The sequence below is a fragment of the Triturus cristatus genome, chromosome 5_2 (genome assembly GCF_964204655.1).
Source record: "Triturus cristatus chromosome 5_2, aTriCri1.1, whole genome shotgun sequence".
NCBI classification, from domain to species: domain Eukaryota; kingdom Metazoa; phylum Chordata; class Amphibia; order Caudata; family Salamandridae; genus Triturus; species Triturus cristatus.
In genome coordinates, this window is record NC_140588.1 from 90,907,276 (window position 1) to 90,935,066 (window position 27,791).

The following is a 27,791-nucleotide window of genomic DNA, read 5'->3' on the forward strand; positions in this document are numbered from 1 at the left end:
CTTTATTTTGTATGTACTTAATAAAGATCCAACCTAAGTACACTGGTTCGCATGTGCATTAATTGCACCCACCGACAGAGGAGTCTTTAGTAATAAGCATGGCAGGTACCTACAGGAATCTATCAGTGAGTTAGAGTGATTACTCAATTTACTGGGTGATCTATTGTCTAAGCTACCGACTTTGGAACTTGAGAACCTGGGCTCTAATATCTTTTCTAGCAGTTGAATATAAGGCATGCAAATCTGTATAAATTACTATAGTCATGGAGGTATTTAAATAAATTTCCAATTGTATATCTAGGGATGCAGAGGATCAGTGGCCCCTCCCGATCTCATGCTGAGATCTGTTTGGCCGAGTCTCAGGAAATACATTTGAAAAACAGAAAAGGGGGCAGGGTGGAAAAGACCGGACCCCCTCGGCCGCTTGGGGGTCTCACTGGACCCTACAGGTCCAAAAAGAACATTTTGTCTTTAAGAATTTGCAGCGGGATCCACGGATAACTAATGAGGGATCGGGGCACATGGGCCCCCCTCCTGGGCCTTAATCTTGCCCGGGGTCCACTGCCTCCCCAGGGCCCCTGGCCACAGCTAAATCAGAGGGGCTTCTTGGACCCCTGTGCCCCAGGGATCACAACTTTCCCTGAGCAAATGTATTATTATGGACGAATCCTCTCGGAACCCCACCTGGCCCTAGGGACCACAACCTACCAAGGGCCAAAACTATTATGTATTGGGGGCCTAGGGGCCCCCTGCACCCCAGGGACCACCACCTTTCTGGGGCCATCTTCTTTTTAAATAATTGGGAGGGGGGCTGCTCTACCCACTTCCGGGCCTTGCTTGGCCCTGGGGACAGCCACTTCCCTGGGGCAGGCCCAAAACAAAAGAAAGGAGGAGTGCTGCCCAGCCCACATCCAGAGATAAAGATGTCCCTGGTGACCGCCACCCCCAGGGCCGGCTCTTGCTACATTCCAGGGTGCCCACTGGGCCCAGCCCAGGTGGATGGGGTCCCAAGGGCTGAAATCAGATTGGAAGGGGGGCTGCGCAACCCCCCTTCCCCAATGAAAAAATAAATTTACAAACTTGCAAGTCGCGGAGACCTGTCCCTTTTTCCGCCACTCTGCCAACACACCTCCAGAAACACTGCTGGTTGGGGGATGAAGTACCCTTGGCTGCAGAGGATCCTTGGTGGCCACCAAGCCCTCCTGTTGCCTCCAGTAAGTCCCACGCAGTGGGATTGCTGTAAAGTATTTGGAGGCTACGCCCCTGTTAGAAATGGGGGTATCAAGTTTGCAGAGGTAGGTACCTTTATCGAAATAGGGACCCGTGCTTCTAGTCAGGGTAAGGGGGATACACATTTTAGATAACCCCTGCTCACCCCCTGGGTAGCTTGGCACGAGCAGACAGACTTACCCAAAGACAATGTGTAAAGTATTTGTACTCAAAACACACAAATGGTCACCACACCATTTTAGAGAAATAAAGTAGCATCATATAAACTCAACAAGACTAAAAATCCAACAAACATGCAATAAGAAAATGACTTTAAAAAGGTTTCAAACATCATGGCCCATAGAAAACTATGGATGCATGATGTCTCTCAAAGTACCTGTAGTTGCGGCAAAATTCACAAGGGCAAACAGCCGCAGAGATGGGAAGCATCAAAAAAACCAAAGAGTCAACAGTCACATAGAACCTGTTAATCCTGGCAGGTATCAGATAAGGGGAAGAAAAGAAGACAGCGAAGTCACTGGCTTAGTCAGGGTGTGCAGGTATATACCGAAAAATGATATATAAACAGTGCAGTGCAAAAAAGTGAAAATGTTAAAAAAGGATTTAGAGGAAGAAGGTAGTTTAATACAGGATATTCCTACTAATCCTTAGTTAAAAAAGTGGTTTAATAGTCTCTCTACTTCCCCCCATATTCTCTATAGGGCGGGGCCTCCTCTAAACCTGAGTCAGTACCGGGTGAGGTGAGGCTTACTTCTCGTGCTAACCAGGTAAGCACTCTGCTATAATGCTATGGGCCTGGCCTAAGACTTACTATTTCACCCTGAGAGAGTATGTTTAATGTTTAACCTTACACTGTGTTCCCTTTGGTTTTTTGTGTTTGCACAGATAAATTCATATATACTGAGTGCTCGAAGAAGTTATACACCACAAAAGGTTGTATTTTATACACTTATTGTTTTTTTCACACTTCATTGTTGCAGTAGCAATTAATAGATTATAAGGTCCTGACGAAAGCCATTTGACCATGGGGTCAAGCAGGCTGAAACATGTTGACCATATTGTCATACAGCCTATTTGTTAAAAGCTGTTTCTGCACCATTTTTTAACTAAGGATTAGTAGGAATATCCTGTATTAAACTACCTTCTTCCTCTTAATCCTTTTTTAACATTTTCACTTTTTTGCACTGCACTGTTTATATATCATTTTTCGGTATATACCTGCACACCCTGACTAAGCCAGTGACTTCGCTGTCTTCTTTTCTTCCCCCTTCCCGGGCTATATCCAAGTGCTCTGGTTGACACCGATACCACAAATAATACTCCTGATTGGAGTGGTTTATTGTGGTGGGAAGGTTGGATATCCAGATGATGACACCTACCAATCACTGGTTATTGATGGAAATCCTTTACAACCAATTAGCACTCTAAGGTTTCTCTCTCACGCTTTACATTTATATCTATCTCTTTGTTGACCGTCTTCAACACATAGACCTACAGACCCTTTTGTATTATTGATTACTGAATAGGGGATTGAGTCTGTTTAGGTCTTTAAACATTCCCTTGGACCCTTCCTTATTTGTGTTCAGGTATCAGATAAGCTCTATGCAGGATATAGAAATTAATTAATTTGAGCCTAGCTTTTCTAGAGACATCTGGCATATCTGCTACAATCCTATCCCAGTCCTCATCATTTATTTAGAGCTCTAAGTCTCTCTCCCATTTCATTTTTAACTCGGCAAGAGGAGCAATGTTATGTGCATGAATCACATGACTTGGATACATGACGGCTTTTACACACCATGTTGTTGTACAGAGCATTTGACAAACCTGGTACGTAGGAGAATCAGCATCTTCATTTCTCCAATAATTCCGTATTATTTCAGCTAATGCCCTGTGTACAAAATATTGTCTTGTAGGTATATCAAATTCTTCAGTCAGGTCTTCAAACCTAAGCAATACTCCATCCCAATATAAATCCTCAACACTGTTAACCACAAATGTAGACCTCTTTTCAATACCTGCTAACACTCCTACCTGAGCCCCTATTTTCAACAGTTTAATGGCATGAATAGGGTACCTGGACCTGTGTTCGCTGCAGGCAAGTTTGCCAGCCCTTTAAGTTTCCTAAACAATTGGTGAGGCATCACCAACAGCAGAGTGCTAAAGAAATAGAGCAATCATGGTACTGCCACCATCTTGGCTACCGCTATTCAGCCAGCCACAGATAACGGTAAGCTCATCCAAAAAAAAATACTAGTTCTAAGTGCTCTAACAGCTTCTCCAATATACCCATCAAATAAATCTTGCTGCTCATGATATATTTTAACACCTAAATATTTAATGCAGGTTGGGCTTCAATTGAGCCCATGTAAATTCAGGGGTGGTGCAGCATGTCTGCAAAGTGAAAACAAGAGAGATTTTTGTCAAATAATATGTCTCCCCTATACTTTAGCAAAGCAGCCTAATAAGTCTATAGAACTGGGAAAATCCATTTCAACATCACAGAGAAAGAGCAGCATATCCTCATCATATAATGCTGCAAAATGGGTTTCCCCACGGACTTCCATCCCATGATAAAAACTCCCGGTGCGGGCACAACTGGCCAGAGGCTCCATTGTGATAGCAACTAATAAGGGGGGTTTTGGACACTCTGCCAGTACGCATCCCCGCCTTAGGACCTGTATAGAGAAGTTTGATCCATCGAATAAATCTTGCACCCAACCCCATTCGAGCCATTACAGTATATGAGAGCACCAACTTAAACTGTCAAAGGCCTTCTCAATACCTATTGCCATGACAGCTTCCCTTGCTTTATTCACAAAACCATCATTAAGGAGAGAGATGAGCCTCTGAATATTATATGCCGTATTACACCCTGGAATAAAGCTTGCTTGATCAATCTGAATTAAAAAGGGCATATGTGGTAGGAGTCTGCTCACCAGAGTATGGCTTAGAATTTTGTAATCTACATGGAGCACAGACAATGGCCTCTTGGATCTAACATCCATTGAAGGGCAACTAGGTTACAAAAGACGAATGACCAGCACCTCATGAATAGACATCAACAGGTGCTGTGTCTTTCAAGATGTATTTCCACCAATCAAGGAGCCAATTTATTCTTGGATGCAGCAAAGAACTCTACAGGTGAGCCATCTGCTCCAGGAACCTTATCACGCACCATGATTTTTTATGGCAGCTCTAATTTCTTGTATAGTTATATCACCCTCCCCCCCAATCATCTGCATCCTCATGCAAGAGGACCTGCCGCTGGCCTATTGATAAAAAAAACTACAAATCCTGAGGTGGTGCTCTAGGCTCTGAAGCATACAGCAAAGGGTAACATCACAAAAACGAGAATTAATAGCAACTTGATTACATAATGCTTCACCTGCAGCAGAGTCAAGCTTCAGAATCAAAGATTCCCATGTTTTTGGATTTTAAACCATTTCAAAGGGCATCCTGCTTTATCATGCTCAGCATGAGCACGGATCAAATATTCCTTATAATCATAACAACTTATTTTTTCATCTTGGGCTACCAGTAATTCCTTCGCCTCAAGCAAGGGATATTTAAGAGCAGGATTACCTGGCCTATGTTGCTCAAGGCTTCTAAGTACCTTTTCCTGGGTTTCCACCTCACCAATCAAAGTTCCACGGACCCTACACACTTCTGCACTGCATCGACCCCTGATCGCTGCCTTAAATGCATCCCATTCAATCAAAGAGGATGTAACTGTTCCAGCATTTTCATTAAAGTAAGCATTCATAGCCTCACCAATATTATTTTAAAAAACAATATCATCTAGGGCCTCTACCTTTAAATGCCAAATCGGAATGCGAGGGAGCTCACTATCACCAAAGTCTTTGCGAACACCTGAAAACATAGATTGTAGTAATCCTGTTTAGACATTTGAATAATGTCCCTTCGCACGGCAGGCACTTCCACAAAAGTAGGCATGCGACAGTTCAGGCAGTATAATAATTGTTTTTCACCAAGTTCCACTTGAAAACTGCCGAACTCCATAAAACGGGTGCTTCCGGTGTGCCATTGGCTGCACACAGTAAAATTATTCAACACACTTCACCAGGAAGAAACAGAGCACTCACGGATATATATATATATATACTGAAGCAGCTATTTCCCAAATAGGAGCTCATATAAGTCCCTTTAAGCCTAAATCTATTTTCATGCCAAATATGCCAAAGGACGCCGTTGACACCTTCCATGATGTTATAGTGGATGATCTTAAAAAATCAAATCAAACACCGAAAAAGATTTAAAAGTGAACAGGAAAATCAATATACAGCACTGATCAATAAATTGAGCAATGACCATAAAATTGTTGTCACTACGTCAGACAAAGTCGCAAAAAGAGTACATTGCAGAAGCACGAAGACAATTGGATGATCTAACGTGCTATGAGAAATCTACCTTAAAAGAGTACAACAGTGCAAAAGATAATCTGAAGAAAACTGGCTTGGAAAAGTGTGGGACTTCTTAGTATGGAAGAGTTCAAATATTTAAAAACAGAACATCCAAAAACACCATCCATGTACTTTATCCCCAAGGTTCATAACAACATTTACAAGCCCCCTGGAAGACCAATAATAGCTGCCATCAATGGGCCACTAGAGAACATGTCACGTTAGATTGACTTTTTTCTTCAAGAACACGTGAAAAAATTGAAATCATTTGTGCAGGACACTGGGGATTTCATCAGGAAAATCGCTAATGTTCAATGGCAAGAAGGGTATTTTCTCCTGGCTTTAGATGTATCCTCATTATACACATGTATCAGGAATCAGGATGGACTAAAAGCAGTTGATTACTTTTTTGCGAATAGGCCATTACAATATGCTCAGCATAACAAGATGATAATGAATATGTTGGGTTTCTGCCTTGAGAATAATTTCTTTTTTGTTCAAACACCAGATGTTCCAGCAAATTCAAGGCGTAGCTATGGGGGCCGGTTTCTCCCCCAGCTACGCTTGTTTGTTCATGGGCTGGTGGGAGGAGCTGGTCCTCATGAAAACATATGAGCAGATATACAAAGAAAATATTGTATGCTGGTTACGTTATATAGATGATTTATTCATTGTATGGCAGGGAACCCAGGATAAAGCCATTGATTTTGTTAAATTATTGAATGACAATGATGTAAACTTACAGTTCACTTCTAACATAAGTAACACAAGTATAACCTTCCTAGATGTCCAGATCAACATAACAAACAACAGTATGAATACTTCACTACACCGTAAGGAAACAGCAGGCAACACTCTACTACACGCTTCGAGTGCACACCCTCCACATTTAATACATAGCATTCCCTATGGGGAAATGCTTCGAATTCGTAGAATTTGTAGTGAGGAAGAGGACTGCAACACAAAACAACAAGAGTGTAGACAACGATTCCTGGACAAGGGGTATACATGTATCTATTGAAACTGCGATTGACAAATCAAAAAGACTTCTGAGACATGAACTCATACAAAATGTGAACAAGAGCAAGGATAAGGAGGAGGCTCTAGCTGAGCCTACCAGGCTTATCCTCACCTATTCAAAGCAGGAGCAACAGCTCAGAACTATAATAAGAAGGAATTGGCCAATAGTTCATGATGACCCAATAATTGGTACACTTTTGCCCAAACAACCTGCTATCACATACAGAAGAGCGGCCACAATGGCGAATTCTCTAGTCAAGAAGAACCCTGAGGAAAGTGAGAAAGTTGGATGGTTGGTGGCCAGGAAGGGTTTTTTTTAATGCTCTGTCTGTAAAGCATGTAACTATGCTTCAAACAGAACCGCTTATCAGGCGGCATTTAATGGTACAACACGAGAAATTAAACAACACCTGACTTGTCGAACTGACTTTGCAGTATATGTGTTTCAGTGCTCCTGTAACCTATTGTATATAGGTAGCACTAAATTACAAGTCCATAAGCGCATATTACAGCACATTAGAGCCATCACCAATAACGACCCGAGCTATCCTGTAGCGAGACATTTCAAGATGCAACATGACAATAATTTAAAACATCTTCAGTATTATGTCATTGACACGATACCTCCACTTGGCAGAGGTGGGGATCGGGAACTAAAACTCAGGCGTCTTGAAACACGTTACATTCTAGAACTGGATACCAAACATCCAGGGGGGCTTAATACTAGCGAGGATCTGCATACATACCTTGACTAGAGATACCTGCACGAGTTAAGATGTCATTCCTCTCTCTTTTCTTGCTCTTTTTTTACATATATTGCTAGGGATGAAGAGGATTCAACAAAATGATAATATTTTATGTTAGGATTGTATATTTATATGGAAGATTTTCTTTAATATAGTAATTTTTAATATATTTATGTACATAAAAATCTTTTTAACATACTTGTATTTTACACTTTACATATTTTACTATCATTGTTTGAATTTTATATCTCTCCCTTCAGCCAAATTGTTCAAATATCCCACGACCTAAGGTCTTTTAAAAAATGATCTATTTTGCACAGACAACGATGGTCTGTTACAATGTTGGTATTTTACCTACTTTGCTAGGGGAGGTTTTTTACAAATAATATGTGTGTGTTTTAAGAATTTATCTATTTATATTTATTTATATATTTATATACTTAATATATTCTATACATGTATTTATTTTTGTTATGCCACCTATACTCATATTAGATGAGCTAGGAATGACCGGCTATAATCTAACCCCCCGGATTACATATATTTTGTGCTGAGATAATTTTTGATACGCCATTTGAACATACGGGCAAGAAACTTCTTTTCCTTAGTCTGCGATATCTATCGTCAGAATACAAAGCTTAGACAACATTAGTCTGTGACACTAGAACCATCCTTGTTACCATTATATTTACATATACTGGGAGGTTATATATCAACAACCAGTCCCTTTATATACCTTTTATATACTTTTTTGCACTGACACATTACACTTTAAACACCGGTTCTTTTACTAGTTCTTAACTTTCTATTACAATTTATCGGATGCACGGTTATAATTATTTTTTATCACATAGGTCCCATGTAAATATTTTCTGCAATGTACGTTAACAAATGGAAAACACGTATGTCTCTGGCATTTATGCCATTAATTAACTTCTTAAGAGACTCTTCACGTATGACGCCCTGAAATATTATTTTAATAGTTGGCATAACAATTAGGATACCATAAAATGGTAGGCATTCAGCGACAGAATTGTAAAGCCTGATGTCTCTTTCCCGAGTTACATACTGTTGTAATTACATATATCTGTTTTCTATGTCCATTGCACCATGTGACCTTGCAATCGCACTTTAAAAATGAAATCCTTCCGTGTAAGCGCTGTCATGTGATCAAGGCAGAGGAGCTGCCAAAACGCATCATGGTGGAGTGTTGCTTGTAACAATAAACTAATCAAGCACCTATCTGGGTCCTTTCTCGCTTTGTTCCAGCGGAGTGGCATGGAGGCGTAGGGCGAGCTTTCGTTGATATATATATATATATAGAAAGAAAACCCCTCTCAGCGAGAAGGAATGAGCCTCACACATCTCAATGAAACTGGCAGATTTTATTGCATTTTAAAAGCGCTGGTGTTTCTTATTCCCTGATGCATTTTGGTCTCTTAGAGGGAGCCAGGAGCATTCAAGAGGCTGAAAGACAAACAAAACCAAATTGCTGCATTTTTGAAGTGTTTTCCCCCTGGTGGGCGCCACAATAGACTTTCATCCAAGCATTATGGTTCCTGTAGCTCGTTCTCAGTCCCGCAATGAATACCCTTCAGTGGGTGATGCTCGGTTCTACCGAGTCACAAGATGGCTGCCAACACTTCCTGGTTTGGAGTGTTGGCAGCCAATTAGAATGAAGCTCATGGTCGGGAGTGATCGTGAACCCTTCTCGGCCACAGATATCGAAAAGTTTTCTTTATTTAATTTCTCAGGAACTACTGAATGGATTTACACCATTTAACAAAAAAGGATCTTTTGGAACCAAGATCTATCTTTTTGCCAAATTTGGTGTAATTCCGTTCAGCAGTTCGGGCTGTAGCTTTCCTGTGGAAAATAAAATGGGGAAAACGTGTTTTTGGACTCACCTTTTTTCTCAGCCCCCACTTGACGAATCACCCTGAAACTTTCAAGACAGGAGCTGACCGGAGTGCCCCACTAGTTTTTGAAAATTTTGTGAAGATTTGTCAAACGGGGTCAAAGTAGGTCCTAACTATAACTACATCTATATATAGAATATCTTCCTGAGTGGAACAGCAGTAAAAGAGAAAATTTAACAGAACATTTTCATCTCGGAGGCCCGCTGGAGGGCTCTTTAATGAAATGAACACTTTGACACAGCACAGAAGCCTACTAAATGTAAAGGAATTTTGAAAGTGCACTACTGATCCCAGCACGCAACACTTAGTTGATTTTACCTGTGAGGCCCACTGAGGGCTAATTAAATGGACATGCAGAGAGGAGTGCCTTTTTACCATTTCTCCGCAGTATCATCATGTCTGTGATCAAGAAGCTGAGTGCTTTGAAACGCGTAAGGCAAATAAATGCATCTGAATGAAAATGCCAGTTTCCTTTAAATTCATCTGCTCTTCGAGTGCGTCTTCAAACTGGGGACGCTTTGTTTGATGATGATATATATATATATCCAACATTATATTTACTGTGTGCTATAACTTCATTAACATGTGTGAAGCATTTATATGTATGAATGTATTGTAATAATTGTAACAACTATAGATGTATACACATATTCATTAATGCTCAGGATAAACATGTATGCACGTATTCTTTATTCATGTTTTTATAATTCTATTTCAAGTTAAATTTGAATACGTATACATGTACTCTTTTACTCACATTTTACATTTATTCTTCAAGTTATACATGTGGATGTATAACCATGTATATGAAGTGCATATTACATGCCGAGTTAAACTTAGCCTGACTACAGGCCTTAATTGAAATGCATTTTGCTTTGCCAGCATGTTCTCTCTTTATTTGCAGATGAATTATCATGATTCTCGTTTGTTAAAGAAAGGCTTATTGTTTGTATTAGACTACTGATAGTGATGCCTGGAGGGCGAATTTGGCAGTTAACGTGGAGTATTAGTAATTGAAAGAGGCCTTCTGTTCATCATATACCAGGAGTGGACAGGAGAGATGTTCAAGAACGAGAACTGCAGTCCAAGAATCAATGCGATGGGAAACTGAAGGGATGTTGCAGATGCATTTGAGTAATGATTTGATTGGTTCCTGGGGGTGTGAACAGAGATAAGGCTGTTTTTGAATCTCCTGTTACTTTAAAATTGTTGTCCACATAGTTGGAAGACACTGCGATTTCTTTTAGACTTTAAGAGGTACATAGCTCTCTGCTTGTCTCATTCGTGCGAGTGTGAAGCTTTATGCTAAACATAAAAAAAATTCCAAGCCTTCTACTGAAGTCTAATCAGGCTAACACCTTCTATGCTCCCTAAATAATGACCCTTTATAGATGTTCCTATATTTGACTAATGTTTAGAAGAGAGAAAGGAAGTTTCTATATAGAACATCCATTTGCTGTAACCTGTTTATTTATTATTGTGGCAATTCGATATTTCATTCTATTGCACCTCAACCTACTGAAATATTTCTGCTCCTGTTCCATTTCTATACATATTGAACTTATTATAGGTTTACTTATATACTGGATTGATTGGTAATCCATGGTAAATGCTCTAACCATATTAAGTGATTCTTGGTCCTTATTGTGGTGTCACATTGGCTTCACAAGTTAGAAATGTATTCATGATGCTTTCTCCCTTTCAATGCTCCACGTCAACCTTGTAAGGCCCAGCACTCTTTTACTTCCATGGTCTAAGGCAGCTCCTAAACATTTGGGAAGTAAGTGGCATCTAGCACATTGCTGGGCAGCAAGGTGTTTCATGTGAGTAGGCTAAAGTAGAAATAAAGAAGACCCAAAGTAAAATACAGGACACAGCTCAGCTGCTCCTACCATTTATGCAGGTTATCCTGCATATGACATTTACAGGGAAAGAAAACAACATCTAAAATATTCATGATAAATAAATCAGAACAAGTATAACAAGCTAAAACAAGATTGTGCTTAGTCTGGGGCTTGAATCAAAATATTTGGTTAAACTAACCAAAATAATGGTGGGGCCATGCACCCCAGGATACAAGGAACTGAAGTGTAAGGCCAAATCAAAGGATAATAGTGGGCTGCAACATACACCCAAATTGATGTTCACGTGCTGCTGTTTCTCTAAAAGAGGCCTCCGTAGCCTGAGGCAGCTCTGGCACATACAGGCATAAGATGGTGTCTGGTGTGTTACTAGGCAACAACATTCTGCATGCAGGTAGAGTGAGGTAGAAATATAAAGCATTTTCTTAAGTTGTGTGAAACAGAGGGGATTGGGTGGATGGAAAGGTGTGAGAAGTGTCATTTTCAGGAAATGAGATATAATAAGTAAGAGGTCTGGACATATCTGTTGTTATACTTTTAGATTGTGTTCTTTGATCTTCTGTGAAAAACATTGATCCAGGTTTTATCAGGAGTTTTTTTACAAGTTTGAAGCTATTATGTACTTCAGGTCAAATCTCTCTTTTGTTCATATGAATATTTTCCCATAGAATAAAATCTCCTATATGTTCTGAGACAGATTTTAAGATTCACTCGTGCTGGTAGATAACTGATATGTTAAAGGAAGTGTTTGCTTCAAAGTGCATTTTGTAGCTACACCCTCAAAAAAACTATTGTACGTTTGAATCTTACTCCTTTGCAGCTTATTTGCAAAAACTGGTCCCATATCTCATTCTTCACCCTGTTTCCATATTCTATGGTCATTTTATACACCTGAAATTTCAACCTATCAATATCTATGACCTAATGAGTTTTTTAACCATGTTTCTGTAAGGCCCATGGAGTGTCATTTGTTTCTCCTGTTTAGTCATGAGTGTCAAGTGAATGTGTGTGGTATTGTGGTATCCACCTCAAGCTGTTGTTTATGCTTGAGTGATATAATGGTGATGGAACCTTGAGGAACGAAATGATGGGGGTTGAAAGCGGTTGATGCAGGGGAGCCTATGTGGATGGATGGGATCTTTGAACCCGGAATAAACCTCACTTCTTCTACCCAACTGGACTCCTGAATTGTTGAGTGTTATCTATTTTACACTGGCTATGAGTGAGGGATCAAATTCCAGTATCTTACCTAAGGTTTAGGGTCTCAACATTGTTGCGCTCCATCTCTGTATTTGCATATTACTAGGCTAACATGCCCACACCAGAAAACATCTAATGTGAGTTTTTGTATTTTCTTCTTTACTTTATTTTTTGTATTTTTGCAGTATTCTCTCTACGGAAACTCAAAGTCAACTATCCCTTTGCTTTGGGTTACTTGTTTTATCTTGTGGGACTACTACCAGGGCATATCATCTTGGACAGTGACTACAACTACTCCGTTGTGTTTGCGGGATTTGGAGCACTCGATACGCAAACTCTCCCCAACTTTTCTCATAATAAGAGGGTTTGGGAGGTAACCCCGCAGGATCATCCCTACACTGTTTGAACATAAACACTGAGGTGCATGTCACTTCTCACTCACCTCACAAGACAATGCATGTGGTGAGTTTGAATCAGTGCAAGGCTCCTGTTTCCACCACAACCCTTCATTTGGTGACGTCTTCATGACGTATGCAGCCGCGACGTCTTCCTCCGGGCACCCGAGTTACGTGTGGCAGTGTCGTTTACACGCTGAGCAAGCAACTTCCTCTACGCATCGACCATTTTGGATTAAGGTCTGAAGGCGGATACAGCCTGAAACGGATTTCCCTGCGGTGACATGCACACCCTGCGTGTACAGTTTGCATATCGGTTACAAGATTTTTTAGGAACGCCATTTTGGATCAGGAAGCGTCCTCTCTCTCATTATTTTGAATCCTCCTTCATTTATGCGCACACACTTTTCCGATGCGGATTCTGCGGAATGATTTCATTCTAGTCACTGTGCACGTACACCCAGTCGAGTTTCAGTGATGCGCACACTTTCCTATGTTGCGCATTCTTCTTGCTGATTTCGATCCTGCTGATCCTGCATCTACTCGGAGCTCAGTGATGTGCACACTCACATTGGACGCGCACACTCATTTTACTCATGGCTGTTTTTAACTATTGAGGTACTCTTTGATATACTCTGTTTCAATTGTTTTTTTTTATCACTTTCTACACTATCCACGGTTTAACTACTTAATACTCTTGCACCTAATTCCATTATAATGAGTTGGAGCCATACTTCACCTCTGGCCACCTTCACCTCTGGTATTTGTTAAGTTGAATAGTGTATTTTGTCATTTTGTTTTTACACTGTTTCTTTCACTATGCAAAATGTCACAGCACCTCAGTTTTTTCTAATGTCACCAGAAAATCCAATTAAGTGGCAAAAATGGAGAAATGTGTTTGAACGATATGCAAAAGTTTGTGGTGCCTCTCTGAGTGCAGAGAGGAAAACGGCTATTCTTCTACATTGTCTGGTTTGGAGGGTCAAGAAGTGTTCAATCATCTACCAGAGATTGTGGGAGAAGATCTGAAAGAATGTGAAATATGTATTTTGAAACTTGATAGACATTACCTACCTAAAGTAAGCACCATTCTAGAGCACTACCATTTTGGTCACAGGACTCAAAGTGATGGAGATTTGGTAGAAAATGATGTCACTGCATTAAGAAAGTTAGCATATTCATTTAAGTTTGGTGCTTTAATTGAAGAAAGGACAAGGGACCAATTCATGCTTGGTTGTAACATGGAAAAAGGTCAGAGATGATTTGTGGCAAAGAGATGATCCCTCGTTGGATGAGGTACAAATAACGGCAAAACAGATTGAGCACTCTCTAAAATGTGTAGAGGTTATCACAAAAGAAGAATCGAAGGGCAATGTAGTTCACTTAGTCAAAAGTTCCTCAAAAGAAAAAAAGAAAAAGAAAGAAAAAGAAAATAATTATAAGGTTGAAAAGAATAAAACGTTTCTCCCCAGATGCTACAGATGTGGGAAAATTGGTCATCTTGCCAATGACAAAAAGTGCCCTACACTTAAATCTACATGCTCAAATTGGAAAAAAACAGGTCATTTTGCTGCAGTTTGTAAAGCCAAAATTTACAGGGTAAAGGTTAATGCAGTCAGAATGGAATTAATGGTGACAGTGACGAATGTACTCATTTTGATTGTGGTCAAATTGGTTCACAGGTGAAAGCTAATGATAAGAAAGGTCCTTTGGATGAGGTAATGGTGGAAGGGAGTAAAACAAAAGTGTTTGATTCAGGGACAAAAATTACCATTGTCTCTAAAGCATTGTATCTGTACAATCTCCAATATAAAAAATCACAATTTTAAAGCCTGACATTAGGCCATGTCCTTATGGTGGAGAACCCCAAAAATGTTTGGGCTATTTTTGAGGTTTATTAGAATATCAAGAAAGATATACCTCTGCCAAGATCTACGTATCTCAAAAGGGTGACAGCATTCTGAGCTGGTTTCACCAGAGAGATCTTGTTGTGATCATTGATCCCAATAGTGATCCCCCCATCATTTTGAAAGAGGATTTTCAAGTAAAAGAGGTGAAGGTACAAAAAGATTCAGATGACATTTATGCTCAAATGTTAAAAAACAGATTTCCTAGGGTGTTTAGGAATGAACTAGGGTGTCTTCGTGACTACATTCACAGTATACGATTGGTCAATGGGGCCAAACCAGTCTCTGGAAAGGTACGTGGTGTGCTATTTGCCGTAAGGGAAGAGATGAAGATGGAATTAGAAAAACCTAAAGCTGATAGACTCATTGAGGACGTAGAAGGAATACAGTGGTTGGCTATGGTAGTGGCTGCTAGGAAGACGAATGGTAATCTTCCCCAATGTGTTGACTTAAGAGAGTTAAATAAACAAGTTGCAGTTGATAAATACCTCCTTCCCAAGATCTCTGACATGCTCATGCTGCTAAAGGGCGCCAAGGTATTTTCTACCGTAGATCTTAAATCTGCCTATCATCAGTAGAGACTTGATGACAAATTTAGAGACCTTACCTCCTTCATAATACCTTTTGGCACCTACAGGTTTGTTAGATTACCATTTGGGTTGGTGTCAGCAGACTTCAAAGAGCCCTTGAGAAGGTCTTGAAGGGACAGAAGGGTGTAAAGATTTATCTACACGATGTGTTGATTTTTGGAAAGGACGGTGAAGAACACGATGTGAGAGTAAGACAGGTATTGCAAAGTTTTGATCAATTTAATCTTACTGTTAGAACGAACAAGTGCAAATTTAAGATGTCTTCGATAGATTACTTAGGTCACACAATAACTGAAGGAGTAACATCAAGAATGATTTGGTTAATGCCATACAGAAACAAGTATCCCCTACCAATAAGGAGGAACTTATGAAATTTCTTGGTATGGCAGGCAAAGGGTTTGCGGAGAGATGCGTTAATATGAGGACTTTGCGATGCAAAGGTGTTGAATTTACATGGACTGAAACATGTGAAACAGAATTTAAAGAAATTAAGGAAATGAAAGGGAAGACTCCCAAATTAAGAAGTTTTAACCCTTCTGGAATTTTGGTCTTGATCACTGATACAAGCATGAAAGGATTAGGTGGGGTATTACAACAAGAGTGTAAGGGTTCTGAAAATGTAATTCTGTTTCTCTCGCGCAGTCTCTGAGGGGCAGAGCTACGCTACTCCCTCATAGAGAGGGAGGCTCTGGCAGTCCACTGGGCTGTTAAAAAGCTTAAGAATCTATTGTGGGGCACTAAGTTTGAGGTACGCACAGACCACAAACCTCTATTTGAAATATTTTTAAAAAAAAGGATATTGATGCTGTGTCTGGTAGAATATCCAAATGGGTGGTAGCACTGCAGGAATATAACTTTCAGATAAAATACTTACCTGGTGTAAAGAATAAGGTACACTTGAGATACACTCTCAAGATTAGTGCAAAGTACCGAAGGAGAAGATTGTAATGACAATGGTGAGGAGGATGAATGGGTATGCAAGATTGAATGTGATGATGTCATGGAAGAGAGGTGGTGTGAAGCACAAGAAGTCATGCGTTTACTGAGGGAAGGTTGGCATGCCAAAGTTAAGGGTGATGGTGAAAAGTATTGGAATGTTAGAAATGAGCTCTCTGAGAATTATGGGCTTTTGTTTCAAGGTATCAGACTTATTTTCCTCGTTTCCCTTCGCCAAGAACTATTGGGTTTGGCTCAAGCGGGTCACCAGGGCATGTCCAAGACCAAAGAGAGACTCAGGTCGACCTACTGGTGGCCTGGTATGGATGTGCAAGTTGAACGGTTGGTGAGGAAATGCATTTCATGCATTGTGAGTGAGAAGATTGTGAAACCCAAAGTACAGCCCATGGTGGTCAAGGATCGTCTAAACAAAACATGGGAAGAAGTAGCCCTAGACATATTGGGGCCCGTACAAGGAAATGGGTGTGAGGTCTATGTTCTGGTCCTTATTGACATGTCTTCGAGGTGGCCAGAATTGAAAATATCTAGAGGCATTGAGACTAGACGTGTTGTATCCTTTTTGAAGGAGGTATTTGGGAGAGAGGGCATACCCAGTGTCTTGTTAACTGACAATGGGGTACAACTAGTTTTGAAAGAGAATGGGAGAATTTTGGGAGAAATGCTCTATCAAACATAAGAGGTTTTTTTTATATCATCCAAAGACGAATGGTATGGTAGAACGCTTCAACTGTGTGTTAAAAGAAACCATCACCATGGTCAAACAAAATAACCTTGATTGGAAGGAAGAGATAAGTAAAAAAGTTGAGGTTTATAGGGTTTCTCCCCATGCCATTACTGCCAGGACACCATTTGAGCTGTTTAGAGAAAGGTATCCCAACACCATAGTGGCACCACCTTGGGTGAATGATGCAGAATCAAGGGAAGGAATGCTTTTGTCTGATGGGCATTGGAAAGCCAGAGAAGCTGAGAAAATTAAAGCTGGCAAAATTAACTATGATTGTAGGGAATCTGTAAAAATTACTTCAGTGAAAGTTGGTGATTGGGTCATGATTAGGGTTTCCTATGGGAGAAAGGCTTAAAGTATGTTTCAGAAGCCACAGAAAGTGATCAAAGCTTTGACTAATGCTGTTAAAACAGAAGATTCCCGCATTTGGAATCTTAACTGGGTGGTTGTTCTAAAGAAAGATTTGGTGAAGGGCAATGTGTGTAATTCTTTCCCTACAGACTTGCTTCTATGGAGATCAAAAAGAAATGTAACACAGCTGCCACATTTTAAGGACTTCCTCTTGGAGCAGAAGAAAAAATTAGAAGAGTCGGGAACTTACGTAGTTACCATTGTAGTTGCATAGCTTTAGTAGTTCTTTCTCCTATTTTAATTGTTTTGTTTGTTATCTCAGATGTATGTTTTTTGTTTATAAAGAGGAAAAGTGTGTGGTATTGTGGTATCCACCTCAAGCTGTTGCTTATGCTTGAGTGATACCATGGTGATGGAACCTTGGGGTACAGAATGATGGGGGTTGAGAGCCGTTGATGCAGGGGAGCCTATGTGGATGGATGGAACCTTTGAACCTGGAATAAACCTCACTTCTTCTTCCCAACTGGACTCCTCAATTCTTGAGTGTTATCTATTTTACAATGTGTCTGTGCTGAACAGGTATTAATTATACTGATTTTAGTGCTCAGATCGTTTTTAGTTTTGAGGAGGGTTGAGGGATTGGCTGTTACATTAACTTGATTTCATGCAATACATCTGACCTGCCCAACTGGTCTTGCCTTCAGAGATCTGTCTTCTGAGACTGTACCAATCTGGAGCTTGGCCCATGTGTGTCATTGATTGTCAGCCTCTGTGGAGTGATGTGCTTTACCGTCTGTTACTGGGTTAGGGTCACAAGAGGTAGTATTTGTCAGGAATACAACAAGAGTCAGTCTCACTTGCTCATAAACAAAACAAAAATGTTTGTGAAACAGGCCCAGTGTGTCATGTCTGCCATATCATCTATGAGGGTAAAAACCCATAAATTCCATTCCTGATTCAATGAATATGTAATTAACTTCACTTATGGAATTTATTTATATTGTAATTCAACCATAATGGATTTTATGTGTTCAGAAATATAGTATTAGGCATGGTTTTGTGTGTGGTTCTTGATGGCTCCATCTTAAAAGGTTTCTGAATGCCTACAAAATCATGTGTTGGTGACTTTTGATACACCTGGAAACACTCCAAAATCTACTTTTTTGTTGGACAGAAATGATCGTGTTTCATTGCTAGTAATGGATTATGATAGGTGGGTTTGGAGAAAGTGGTAACAATTCTCAGTGGTGACAAATGGAAAGAAAAGTTTAATACCATTTTTGTGTCACATTTGAAACATGGGGAAATATAGGTCTGTAACAATTCCACATGCAGAAATAATTACCAATTCGAGTACTCCTTTTAATATCATACATTTCCAGGAACACTCCCGATAGTCTGTGAATTCTTAAAGTTTCTTGAATTTGCTCAAATTGTAGAAGTTAACCAACAGATCAAATGTAAATCTTTTTTCCTGAAATTATTTGTATCTGGGCTATACTCTTGAAATATTTTGACTATAAAAATATTAACCCCCAAAGATTTAACATACTAACATCCTCTGTTTTCTATGTCTTCTCTAGGTATTCAATAGACCGGAATAGTGAGCTTGACAGTTACTTTATGATAGATGCCACAGAAGGGACGATTGCAACAAACAATTTGCTTGACAGAGAAAGCACTGCGCAGTACAATGTCTCTGTAATTGCAAGTAAAATAAGTGAGTTCTGCATGAGATGCTATCGTTAAGGATGACAAAATAGGGTTATCCAGTTTCTGAATGTTTAAATAATGACCAGGGTGATAACCAAGAATCTTGACCCGATTCATAACTATTTCGCTCTGACTTACTCTTGTAGTACTCCTGGAACGGCCTAGTCCTGAATTACAGTGGCAACATCTTTGTGAATCCGACCTAGCATTCCAGGCAATATATTTACACAGAAAGATTTCTAGCCCACCAGGAGTTAATGGGCAAATAAAAATGTATACAATTTTGGCAGTGCAAAAAAATACATTTTTTTGTGATGTTTCTCTGAATTCTTAACTCAAAATAGAGGTGTTTCTGATTGTGCTGAATCAATAATTTTTGTGCCACAAAATTTAAAAAGACTGTTTCTTCTGTTAGAATCTTCCAGTGTGTCTGAGATTTTCCAAGTGAAACATTATGCTCCTACCACAGGGTATCGAAAAATCCAGTTATGTTTCATTATTCTATGCAAAGTTTGATTTTTCTTTACTCCAAACCCTTAGAAATGAAGATCATTTAGTCTTTTTTTGGGGCAAAAAGAAAAATATTTGATGAAAGCCTGTGAGACAAGCATAAACTTTTTCAACTTCTGTGGTACTTAAGACATGGGAAAGACCACGAGGAACATTCAAGTATTAGGAGGTGTCTTGAATACCCATGGAACAAAAAACCTTATTGAAGAACAGCCAAGTTTCACAAACTTGTGTTTGCAACAGATAGCAACCTTAGAGTTCTTTACAATCAGTGTTTACAAGAACCTACAATTTCTGCTTCTCACTTGAGAAGAAACACTTGAAATTGATGGTTGCATTAAAATTAGTTGTACATCTTGCATAATATTAATTACTTTAAGACATAGGGGCCTATTACAAATTGGGCAGTTTTGTGCCTGGTATTACACTTCCCACTCAGTTACAAATTCAGGGAGATTCAATGGTACATATTTACAAGGAGTTAGCACCACCAGAACGTCACTTTTTACGATGTTCTGGTGGGGTTGAGTCCTTCCCCTCATTTACAAGGTGTTGTTAAGCCACTAAACATGGCTTAACGCTGCCTTGTAAATAATGCGCGTATTCACGCATGAAAGGGGAGTGCAATGGGTGTTGCCGTGGGAGTTCCACGGCAACACCCGCTGTTTTTTGATGCTGCCTCATATTTACAAGGTGTGGGGCAGCGCCAAAAATATCGCATGGGAATACTTGGTCTTAAGCAGGCGATATAAGGAGAAATGTTTCATTTCACCTCATATTTTGCTCTTTCCATGTGTGCTGCGTTCTGCAGCACACATAGAAACAGCAGATCGCCTGTAAAGATTGTTTATATGCAGGAAGGTGTCCCTTCCTAAACATAAACGATCACCCCTGCAGCACAGGCACCCTTGCAACATGGTGCAAGGGTGCCTGCGCTGGTGCTAGGCAGCTTCTATAGCACTAGCGCTAGGGGAAACGCAGGGGTGTGCTGTATTTTAGTAAATGAGATGCATCCCTGCGTTTCAAAACTGATGAAGCGTGGCGTTACCAATTTTGGCGTAACACTGCGCTCTGCCAGTTTCTAGTAAATATGCCCCTATTACTCTTGGTAAATTACTTCTGACCTGCAGAGTGACAGACGATTCTGCAATACCAGTTTGGCCAGTACCTGTTTTTTCTAACCGAATTAGGGTTTCTCCAGTACTCATAATGAGGCCCTCAGTGTTAAAAATTGCTGAAGTATGCAAACATAGTCACGTTGATCAAATGCTTCACACATCAAATTCTGCACATATAATATCTGCATTATTTAACTTCCATGACTGTTCTGAGCGGAACAGGTGCATAAATCATTGAGACTCCTTGGTATGCTGTAGGAGCATGACAATATTTTCATTTGTAAGCCCCGTTCAATTTGTTGCACCTGAAGTGCCACTAAACAATGTTACTCCTGCTTAAATCTTACTATGTGAGCAATCTCACACCTCTGTACCAGGCTTCTCATTGTGGATACATTGGCACATTTTGCTGATAGGCACTTTAAGTACCGTGTCACTGATGCAACTTGGATAGCAATTGGCCTGGTACAATTACAAACAATTGCTAAAATGGTGAATTTAAATTATGTACTGCTGAAATGGTGATCTGTAATCAGTGGCATGCCCTATGATGTTGCAACTGCTACTTGTCCTAAACCTGGTAATGAAACCTTCTCCCAAACCTAGGGTATTTCAAAAAAATCTTAATACTGTAATTACCAGCTTTCCCTGTGGCACAAGGTAACAATTCACATGCTAATTATTCCATTTAACAACAATCTATCCCAACACCTCTAGAAAATGTTTTTAAGGCATTATCGTCATGATGTTTTAAATACTAAAAATGCATCATAGGATTTAAAATTTCAGTGCAAAGAACCAGACCATCAATTTGTAAGGTTGCACATGTTCACATAGTCAACAGAAAGCTTCAAATTAGTTATCTTATGCTACTAGTTTATATCACCATGTCTGTATGATAAGTCTAACACATGTAAGTCATCAATGGACCTTTTGTGAAATATCTACAGCCAGATCTTTCCACTGTCATGGACGGTGAATAGTTCTCTTGTTTAGCATGTGGCATCAATAATAACGCCCGTCCATCCCTCATTACTCTACAGGTAATCCACTGCTAACCAGTAAAGTCAAGGTCATCATTCATGTTTTAGATGTCAATGAATTTGCACCTGAACTCTACCTGCAAAATGAGATGACAGTATGTGAAAATGCCAAACCAGGACAGGTATTGTACAGTTAATTCCTAGCTTTTATAAACATTCACTCAGAGCATAAGAGTCCTCCTGTGATTAAATTGGTCAATGTTTTTCTTAGAAGCAGATATTTCCAACTGTGAGGGTTGCCTCTGTCTTCTACCCCTATATATTTTCTAAATTATTTCATCACTCTTGCATATTTGTTTTTTCATTCCTGCTTCATCCCTTTATTACTGCTTTCCTATCTCTTTATCTTCCTTTCTTCCTTTACTACCTTTATCCCTTTTGTTGTGGGTCAAAGTCTGATGCTTAAAAATGTGTCTTCGTACCTAAAACTGCTAGGCCTTGAGGCTATGATATCTGGGCCATCTTCAGTCAACATAAAGTCCACCATGAAGGAACAAGGGCATAGACTTCCCAGTCTGCGTCCTAGAGATGGGCAGCCACCGGAAACTGTACCATAAGATTGTGCATCCAATAAGGTGATTTCTAAATTACTATCTAAATGAAGTTCATTAGGTGTCGGTGGCGAGGTTCTTAATAATACAAATAACAAGCATTGAAAATGCAATAGGTCTCGCCTTTGATTAAGTTAAAGCCATTTGCTTTGCTAATGATATTGTATAGCAAAGCAAATGGCTTTAAGTTAATAAAAGGCAAGACCTATTGCATTTTTAATGCTTGTTCATACAGTATTCTGTCTCTGACCATTTGTGTCGGCAGGTGTGGGGTGACTCACTCTTCTGATAATCAGCCTGCAGCCACACTGGCGACATTAAGTAAATAGCTTTAACTTCTTGTCAAATGCCTATTGTGGACAATGCAAATACTGACAGTGCGCTTTAGGCCAGCTCAATGCTGCCAATGTATTGCTTTCTTGTTAGTCTCATTTACTCACTTCTAATTCAAAGTCTTTCCTTCTTCTTCATGTGTTTGTTGCTCCCTTGGAGCATAGCTTCTTTACCACATGTTTGATTGGATGACTTGCACCCTTCCACTATTATGTTTTGGGAAGCACTTTTATTTTTTGTATTTCAGCACTCCATGGAATGCATGTGTGTTCTTACTCCCTTCCTCGTGTGCTGCTTCCTGTCCTTAAATCCCTACCTCTGTGTTATTCTTCTGCCCAAGCTAGTCATTGCTTTCTCCACATTTGTGCGTTTTTTTTTAAATTAGTTTTATCCCCTTCACCCTCAAGTTTAGCCAGGTCATCCTCTTCCCAGCTCTGGCATTGACTGCTTGCCACTATCCCCCCATCGGCTCCTCCGTTGTTTTCCCTAATCCACTAATCCACTAATCCCCCCTTTTTGGGGGGTGGGGGAGGGCCCAGTAGCTGCAATGTGCTGTAGGGCCAGCCCTTTCTAAAATAAATCAATATTTTTAATTGTATTAAATTTACCACTTCGAGATGGGCATCCACTGTCTTGGGACATTACCAAAAAAAATAATCAAAATGGCCGCCCCAGCATTACACAGATGCACGTATACATGGTGATGCTGGGCCGCTATAGCATTATGAACCAGAGGTGTATGTGCGTGGTGATACATATGTGCTTCTGCATCATGACTTTTTTTTATTTATTTTGCTGGTGCTGTTCAACATTGGCAATAATATTTTTTTTGTATCTGCGGATACGGCACAAGGTTAGTTAAAACCACTGCCAAAAAGAACACATTTGCTTTGGAGTGGGCAGGAAGCAAGAACGCGTGACAATGCTTGTTTTAATATAGCGCTTACTGTTTGGTAGCGCTTTAAGCAACATATGTTACAGTTACCTAGTACCTAACCCAATGGCACTCAGTTTGCAGATTTCCACATAGGCGTTAAAAGTGAGTCTAAATATGCATCTACTATGACCATATTAATGTAATTGTTCACCTTTCGGGTATGGTTTCCACAACTCATCACAATGCGACAACCATCCGTGATGCTGTGCGATTTATACACAATGCTAGGTTTTTGAGCGAGCTGGTAGATTATAGCTGTGAACAAAAACAATGTCATCGAGGTGCTGCAAAGCAGAGTGTCTTGTTCAAAGAACATCAAATAACATTACTGCACTGACGTGTTGGCAATTTCCTTGCTCTCAAGGTGGAAGGAATTGTTATTTTAATTAATGTTCACTTCGATGATAAAAGTCTGGCATTCTGCAACTCTTGAATAATTTCGGCAAATTGACTGAGCCTTTTTCATAGTTGCTTACTAATATTTACATTTCATAAATGTACTGTTTGTACAAACGCGGAAGAAACACATACTGAATGGAGTGTGGCCAGGCCTTTAAGTGGGCCGGGTCCTGCCAGTGCTCAGCACTGGCTGTTGTATAAAGCAGGGGCTGAAACAGGTCCGTATTGTGCTCTCCCTTTTTGCCCTCACCCACAGGGTAAAAAATCTCCACTCTGCATCAGTGCCACCCTTCACTGTATTCGATTTAAGTTTAAAGAGACTCGCTGTAGTTCTTTCACAGTTTCATCATTTCTAAACTGAAGCATTTTCAGTGTTATGTACAGTGAAGCCATGTTTGTTGCTAATTTTTCTTATGTAACTAACAACCATTGACAAAGCAAATAGTCCTCGCTTGTCGTAGGTGTAATGTTAGTTGTATTATATATCTGGGTGCAGTGACAGAAGCAGAAAAACACCAGTCAGGCGGTATACTATGCTCAGCAGAGATTTGCAGTTTACATATTTATAAGCCATGCCTTATATCAGCCACGCCCCTCTAAGAGACCCCCCCACCAGTTTTTTTGCTCCACTTAAAGACCTGAGTGTGGGGTTGAATTTGCAACTCACAGAATGCCGACAGATCTCAACAACGTGCCACCAACTCACTGAGCTATCTTAGCAGGCAAGAAAATAACCAGCAAAGACTGTCGGCTCCTCACCAAAGCCAACATGGGCAAACTCGCCTTAACAAAAAGCGTAGAAATGTGTCCCCCAAACACACACACAAATGATTGTATTTGAAAACTATGGCTTTGTGGGCAGCACAAACCTGATTGTTTCTAAATGTGGCTATTTTGTACTTGCCTTTTATTTGCCCTTGGATGGAATGTGCATCAGGAAGTGATCCCTCGTGTAGACTGCACAGCGCGCAGGGCTGCGTGCCTGTTTATGGAAGAAATGGGTGAACCCCGTCTGAGCAACAAGGCAGGGGCAAATGAAGTCACTAGCAGGACCCAGAACACCGTCGTGAAAGAAACAACCTCCCTAAAATAATCTTCAACCCCAAAAGCTCCGCAGAAGCAAGAAGGTAGTTGCAATGTAGGCAATGGCAAACTCTTTATTTTGAAATGAATATGCGAGCCTAAATTTTCCAGCGTTCACAGTTTCTGCCCAGAATTAATATTGCATACATTAGATATTATAACAAGCGGCCGTGAAAATGAAAGCGATCGCGCAAAGCCCACCCTAATTAAAAGCACACGCGACGCGGCATTTTTGTTTGTGCAGAGGCCACCGTGAGTTGTGAATTGACCTCACTCCACACAACTTTTTCTCACAACAGGAGGCCTGCGTATTTTCATCGGAGGCTGTGGATAATAGAAAGTATGAACTGCATGTAAATAAGCAGACAAATTCCTTTGCGTCGTGTTTTAACAGATCAAAAGATTATTTAGCCAGAGCAAACGCGACCCGCGATGACTTCATGTTACTTTTGAGGCGGTTAAAATGCATCAAAGGAAAAAAACCTTGTAAAAGAATATGCTGTTTGTTTTTTTGTTTTTGTTTTTTTTATTAGTTCAAAAACGGCTTGTCTTAAATTTTGAGACCTTTCATTGGCTAGGTTTTCTATATTAACAGGTATGCAACATCAGCAACGTGATTTGTAAGCTGAAATGGTTTCTCCCATCCCCTGGGACGTAACTGCGCCAAATGTTTCCACCACACCGCCCAGACCTGACACACACAGACAGACAGACCAACCAACAACCACACTCGCACCCTGTTCTCTTTGGTTGGGTGGCAACGGCCAGCTCAGCTCACAGAGAGAAACCGCACTAAGGGCCGGATGCTGTTTCCTGGGAAGGTCTTTGAGATCTGAGAGAACGCAGATGTGGGACATTCTTAAAATGGAAACCTACAAAAATGCACATCTCCTGCCACACGCCTCCAGAGTGGGCTGTATGGTCTCTGGTCCAAATGCAGCACTTTTGACAGGGTCTGAAAAACATGACCCCCACCCTTGCACCTCGGATGGAAAGCATGCCTCGTACCTCCAGGCCTGGGCTTCAGTGCGGCTCTGCCCATCCTGTAGCACATGCCCTCCTTTGCAGAGAGCGGAAATTGCAGCAGCAAGACCCCGACTGCTACTGGGAAATGGGTAAGGTCACCAGATCATTCTGTCACGAAGGACACAGTGCTCCACGTCTGTTGCTTTATTTAACAACAGAATGCGTCCTGGAGATTGTAGTCCAGTTTATTCTAGTTGAACCAACATTGATGGTACGTTGAAAACATCCCAGCAGTGGAACAGTGCACAGCGACGTGCTGTAATATGGCAGCTTCAGCAATGGGGGGATTTCCGGAGCGGGTGTCTAGGAAAAGTGTCTGTGGAAGAGTAAGGGTGGACAAATAAATGGAAGCGAGAGAAAAGTGAGGGAGGAGGGGAAATTAGAGCGGCGATTAGGAAACGTGAGCCTGACAGAGATGCGGGGAGGAAAGGATAAAAGGGACATTAGGAAGGAGAAAGAGCAGGGAGTGGAGAGACAACAAGGGAAAGAGAAGAGGAGATAAGAAAGAGGAGGAAATGAGAAAGCTGTAGCGGGCCGAGAAAAGGGAGAGGAAAAGGAATCAAGAATCCCAGAACACCTTGTGAAAGCGGAAGCACGGTGAAGCGGCATTTTAGTTGCTAGGACAACAAAATGGCAGCGGACTGTCCACAGTTCCATAGACACGCGCATGCTGTTTGCTTTGGACAAATGGCGAGAGCAGCCATCTTTGTCCATGCAAACGCGTGCATGCAAGCCCTTGGCAGAATAGATTCCGAAAGGTATTCTCAATGGCGATACCAGCGTACGCGCTGCTTTCACCAGGCGAGACCTAAAAATCCAACGATGGATCTTCCTTGTGTAACTCCTCAAACTTTATTCTTGTCTACCACCCCATTGTTCACTCAGCACAATGCAATGGCCTGCATTTGCCTCAACGCATGTGTGCCTTTGTAGCCCAAACCTATGTTGCATCTGGAGCAACCTTGGTATACTGACTGCAGCCTAGCATAATCAATACCCATTTGTTTGTAGTTGGGGTAAATTTTATTGAAAAGGGAACCGTTCAGATATTCTCAAGGTAAAGGTATTAAAGGATATACAGTGAGAATTGTCAAAATGCTTACATCTGCTTTAGAGGTAACTAACAAAATAATTTTAAAATCTGTATTAAGATCTGCTAGGTGATAGCTCCGCCTTTACAGTTTTGGAAGATAAAAATAAATGCAACATAGATGGCACCTACTACTTCCTGTGTTTTACAAATGTCTCTGTCTTTGATCTAGTAAATCAGGAAAACCGTCTCACAGAACCCGCAGCAACGTTCTTTGTTAAATATCTTGGAAATTCACACATAGCTTAGCATTCTGCAAAACATTACTGCATAGAATTGAGTTATTGGTTGATAGGTATGAAAGCCTCCCTCAAATAATAAACACAACCATTGACAAGGTAAACTACAAACGTCACTGAATAGACCTGTGCTTAACCCTCGGGCAGCTTGGCAGACTTACTTTAGAGGAAATGTGTTAAGTGTTTATGAAGTACTCAGACAGTAATAAAGTGAAAACACAATACAAGAAACATCTTAACTAATTAAAAAAATAAAAGTTACTAAATAAAATGACACCAAAATGACGAAACTCCAATAGGTAGCTCTGGAGATATGTTTTTGTTTAGTTTATTTAGTGCATTTGAGTGTAAACAGCATATCTCTACCTGCTCGCAATCTGATGCTAGCACTTATTAAGTGTGATAGGGTAACCCAGTGTCTATG

General features: G+C 40.4%; 1 protein-coding gene across 1 annotated transcript in view; it reads left to right on the forward strand.

The window, feature by feature from the left end:
* The window catches only part of CDH12 (cadherin 12), a 2,012,840-nt gene that overhangs the window by 1,944,255 nt on the left and 40,794 nt on the right, over window positions 1–27,791 (forward strand). The window contains exons 10-11 of the mRNA XM_085606875.1: window positions 18,909–19,045; window positions 21,710–21,831. Of these exons, the coding sequence (XP_085463001.1) occupies window positions 18,909–19,045; window positions 21,710–21,831 (259 nt within the window). The remainder of the gene's footprint in view (window positions 1–18,908; window positions 19,046–21,709; window positions 21,832–27,791) is intronic.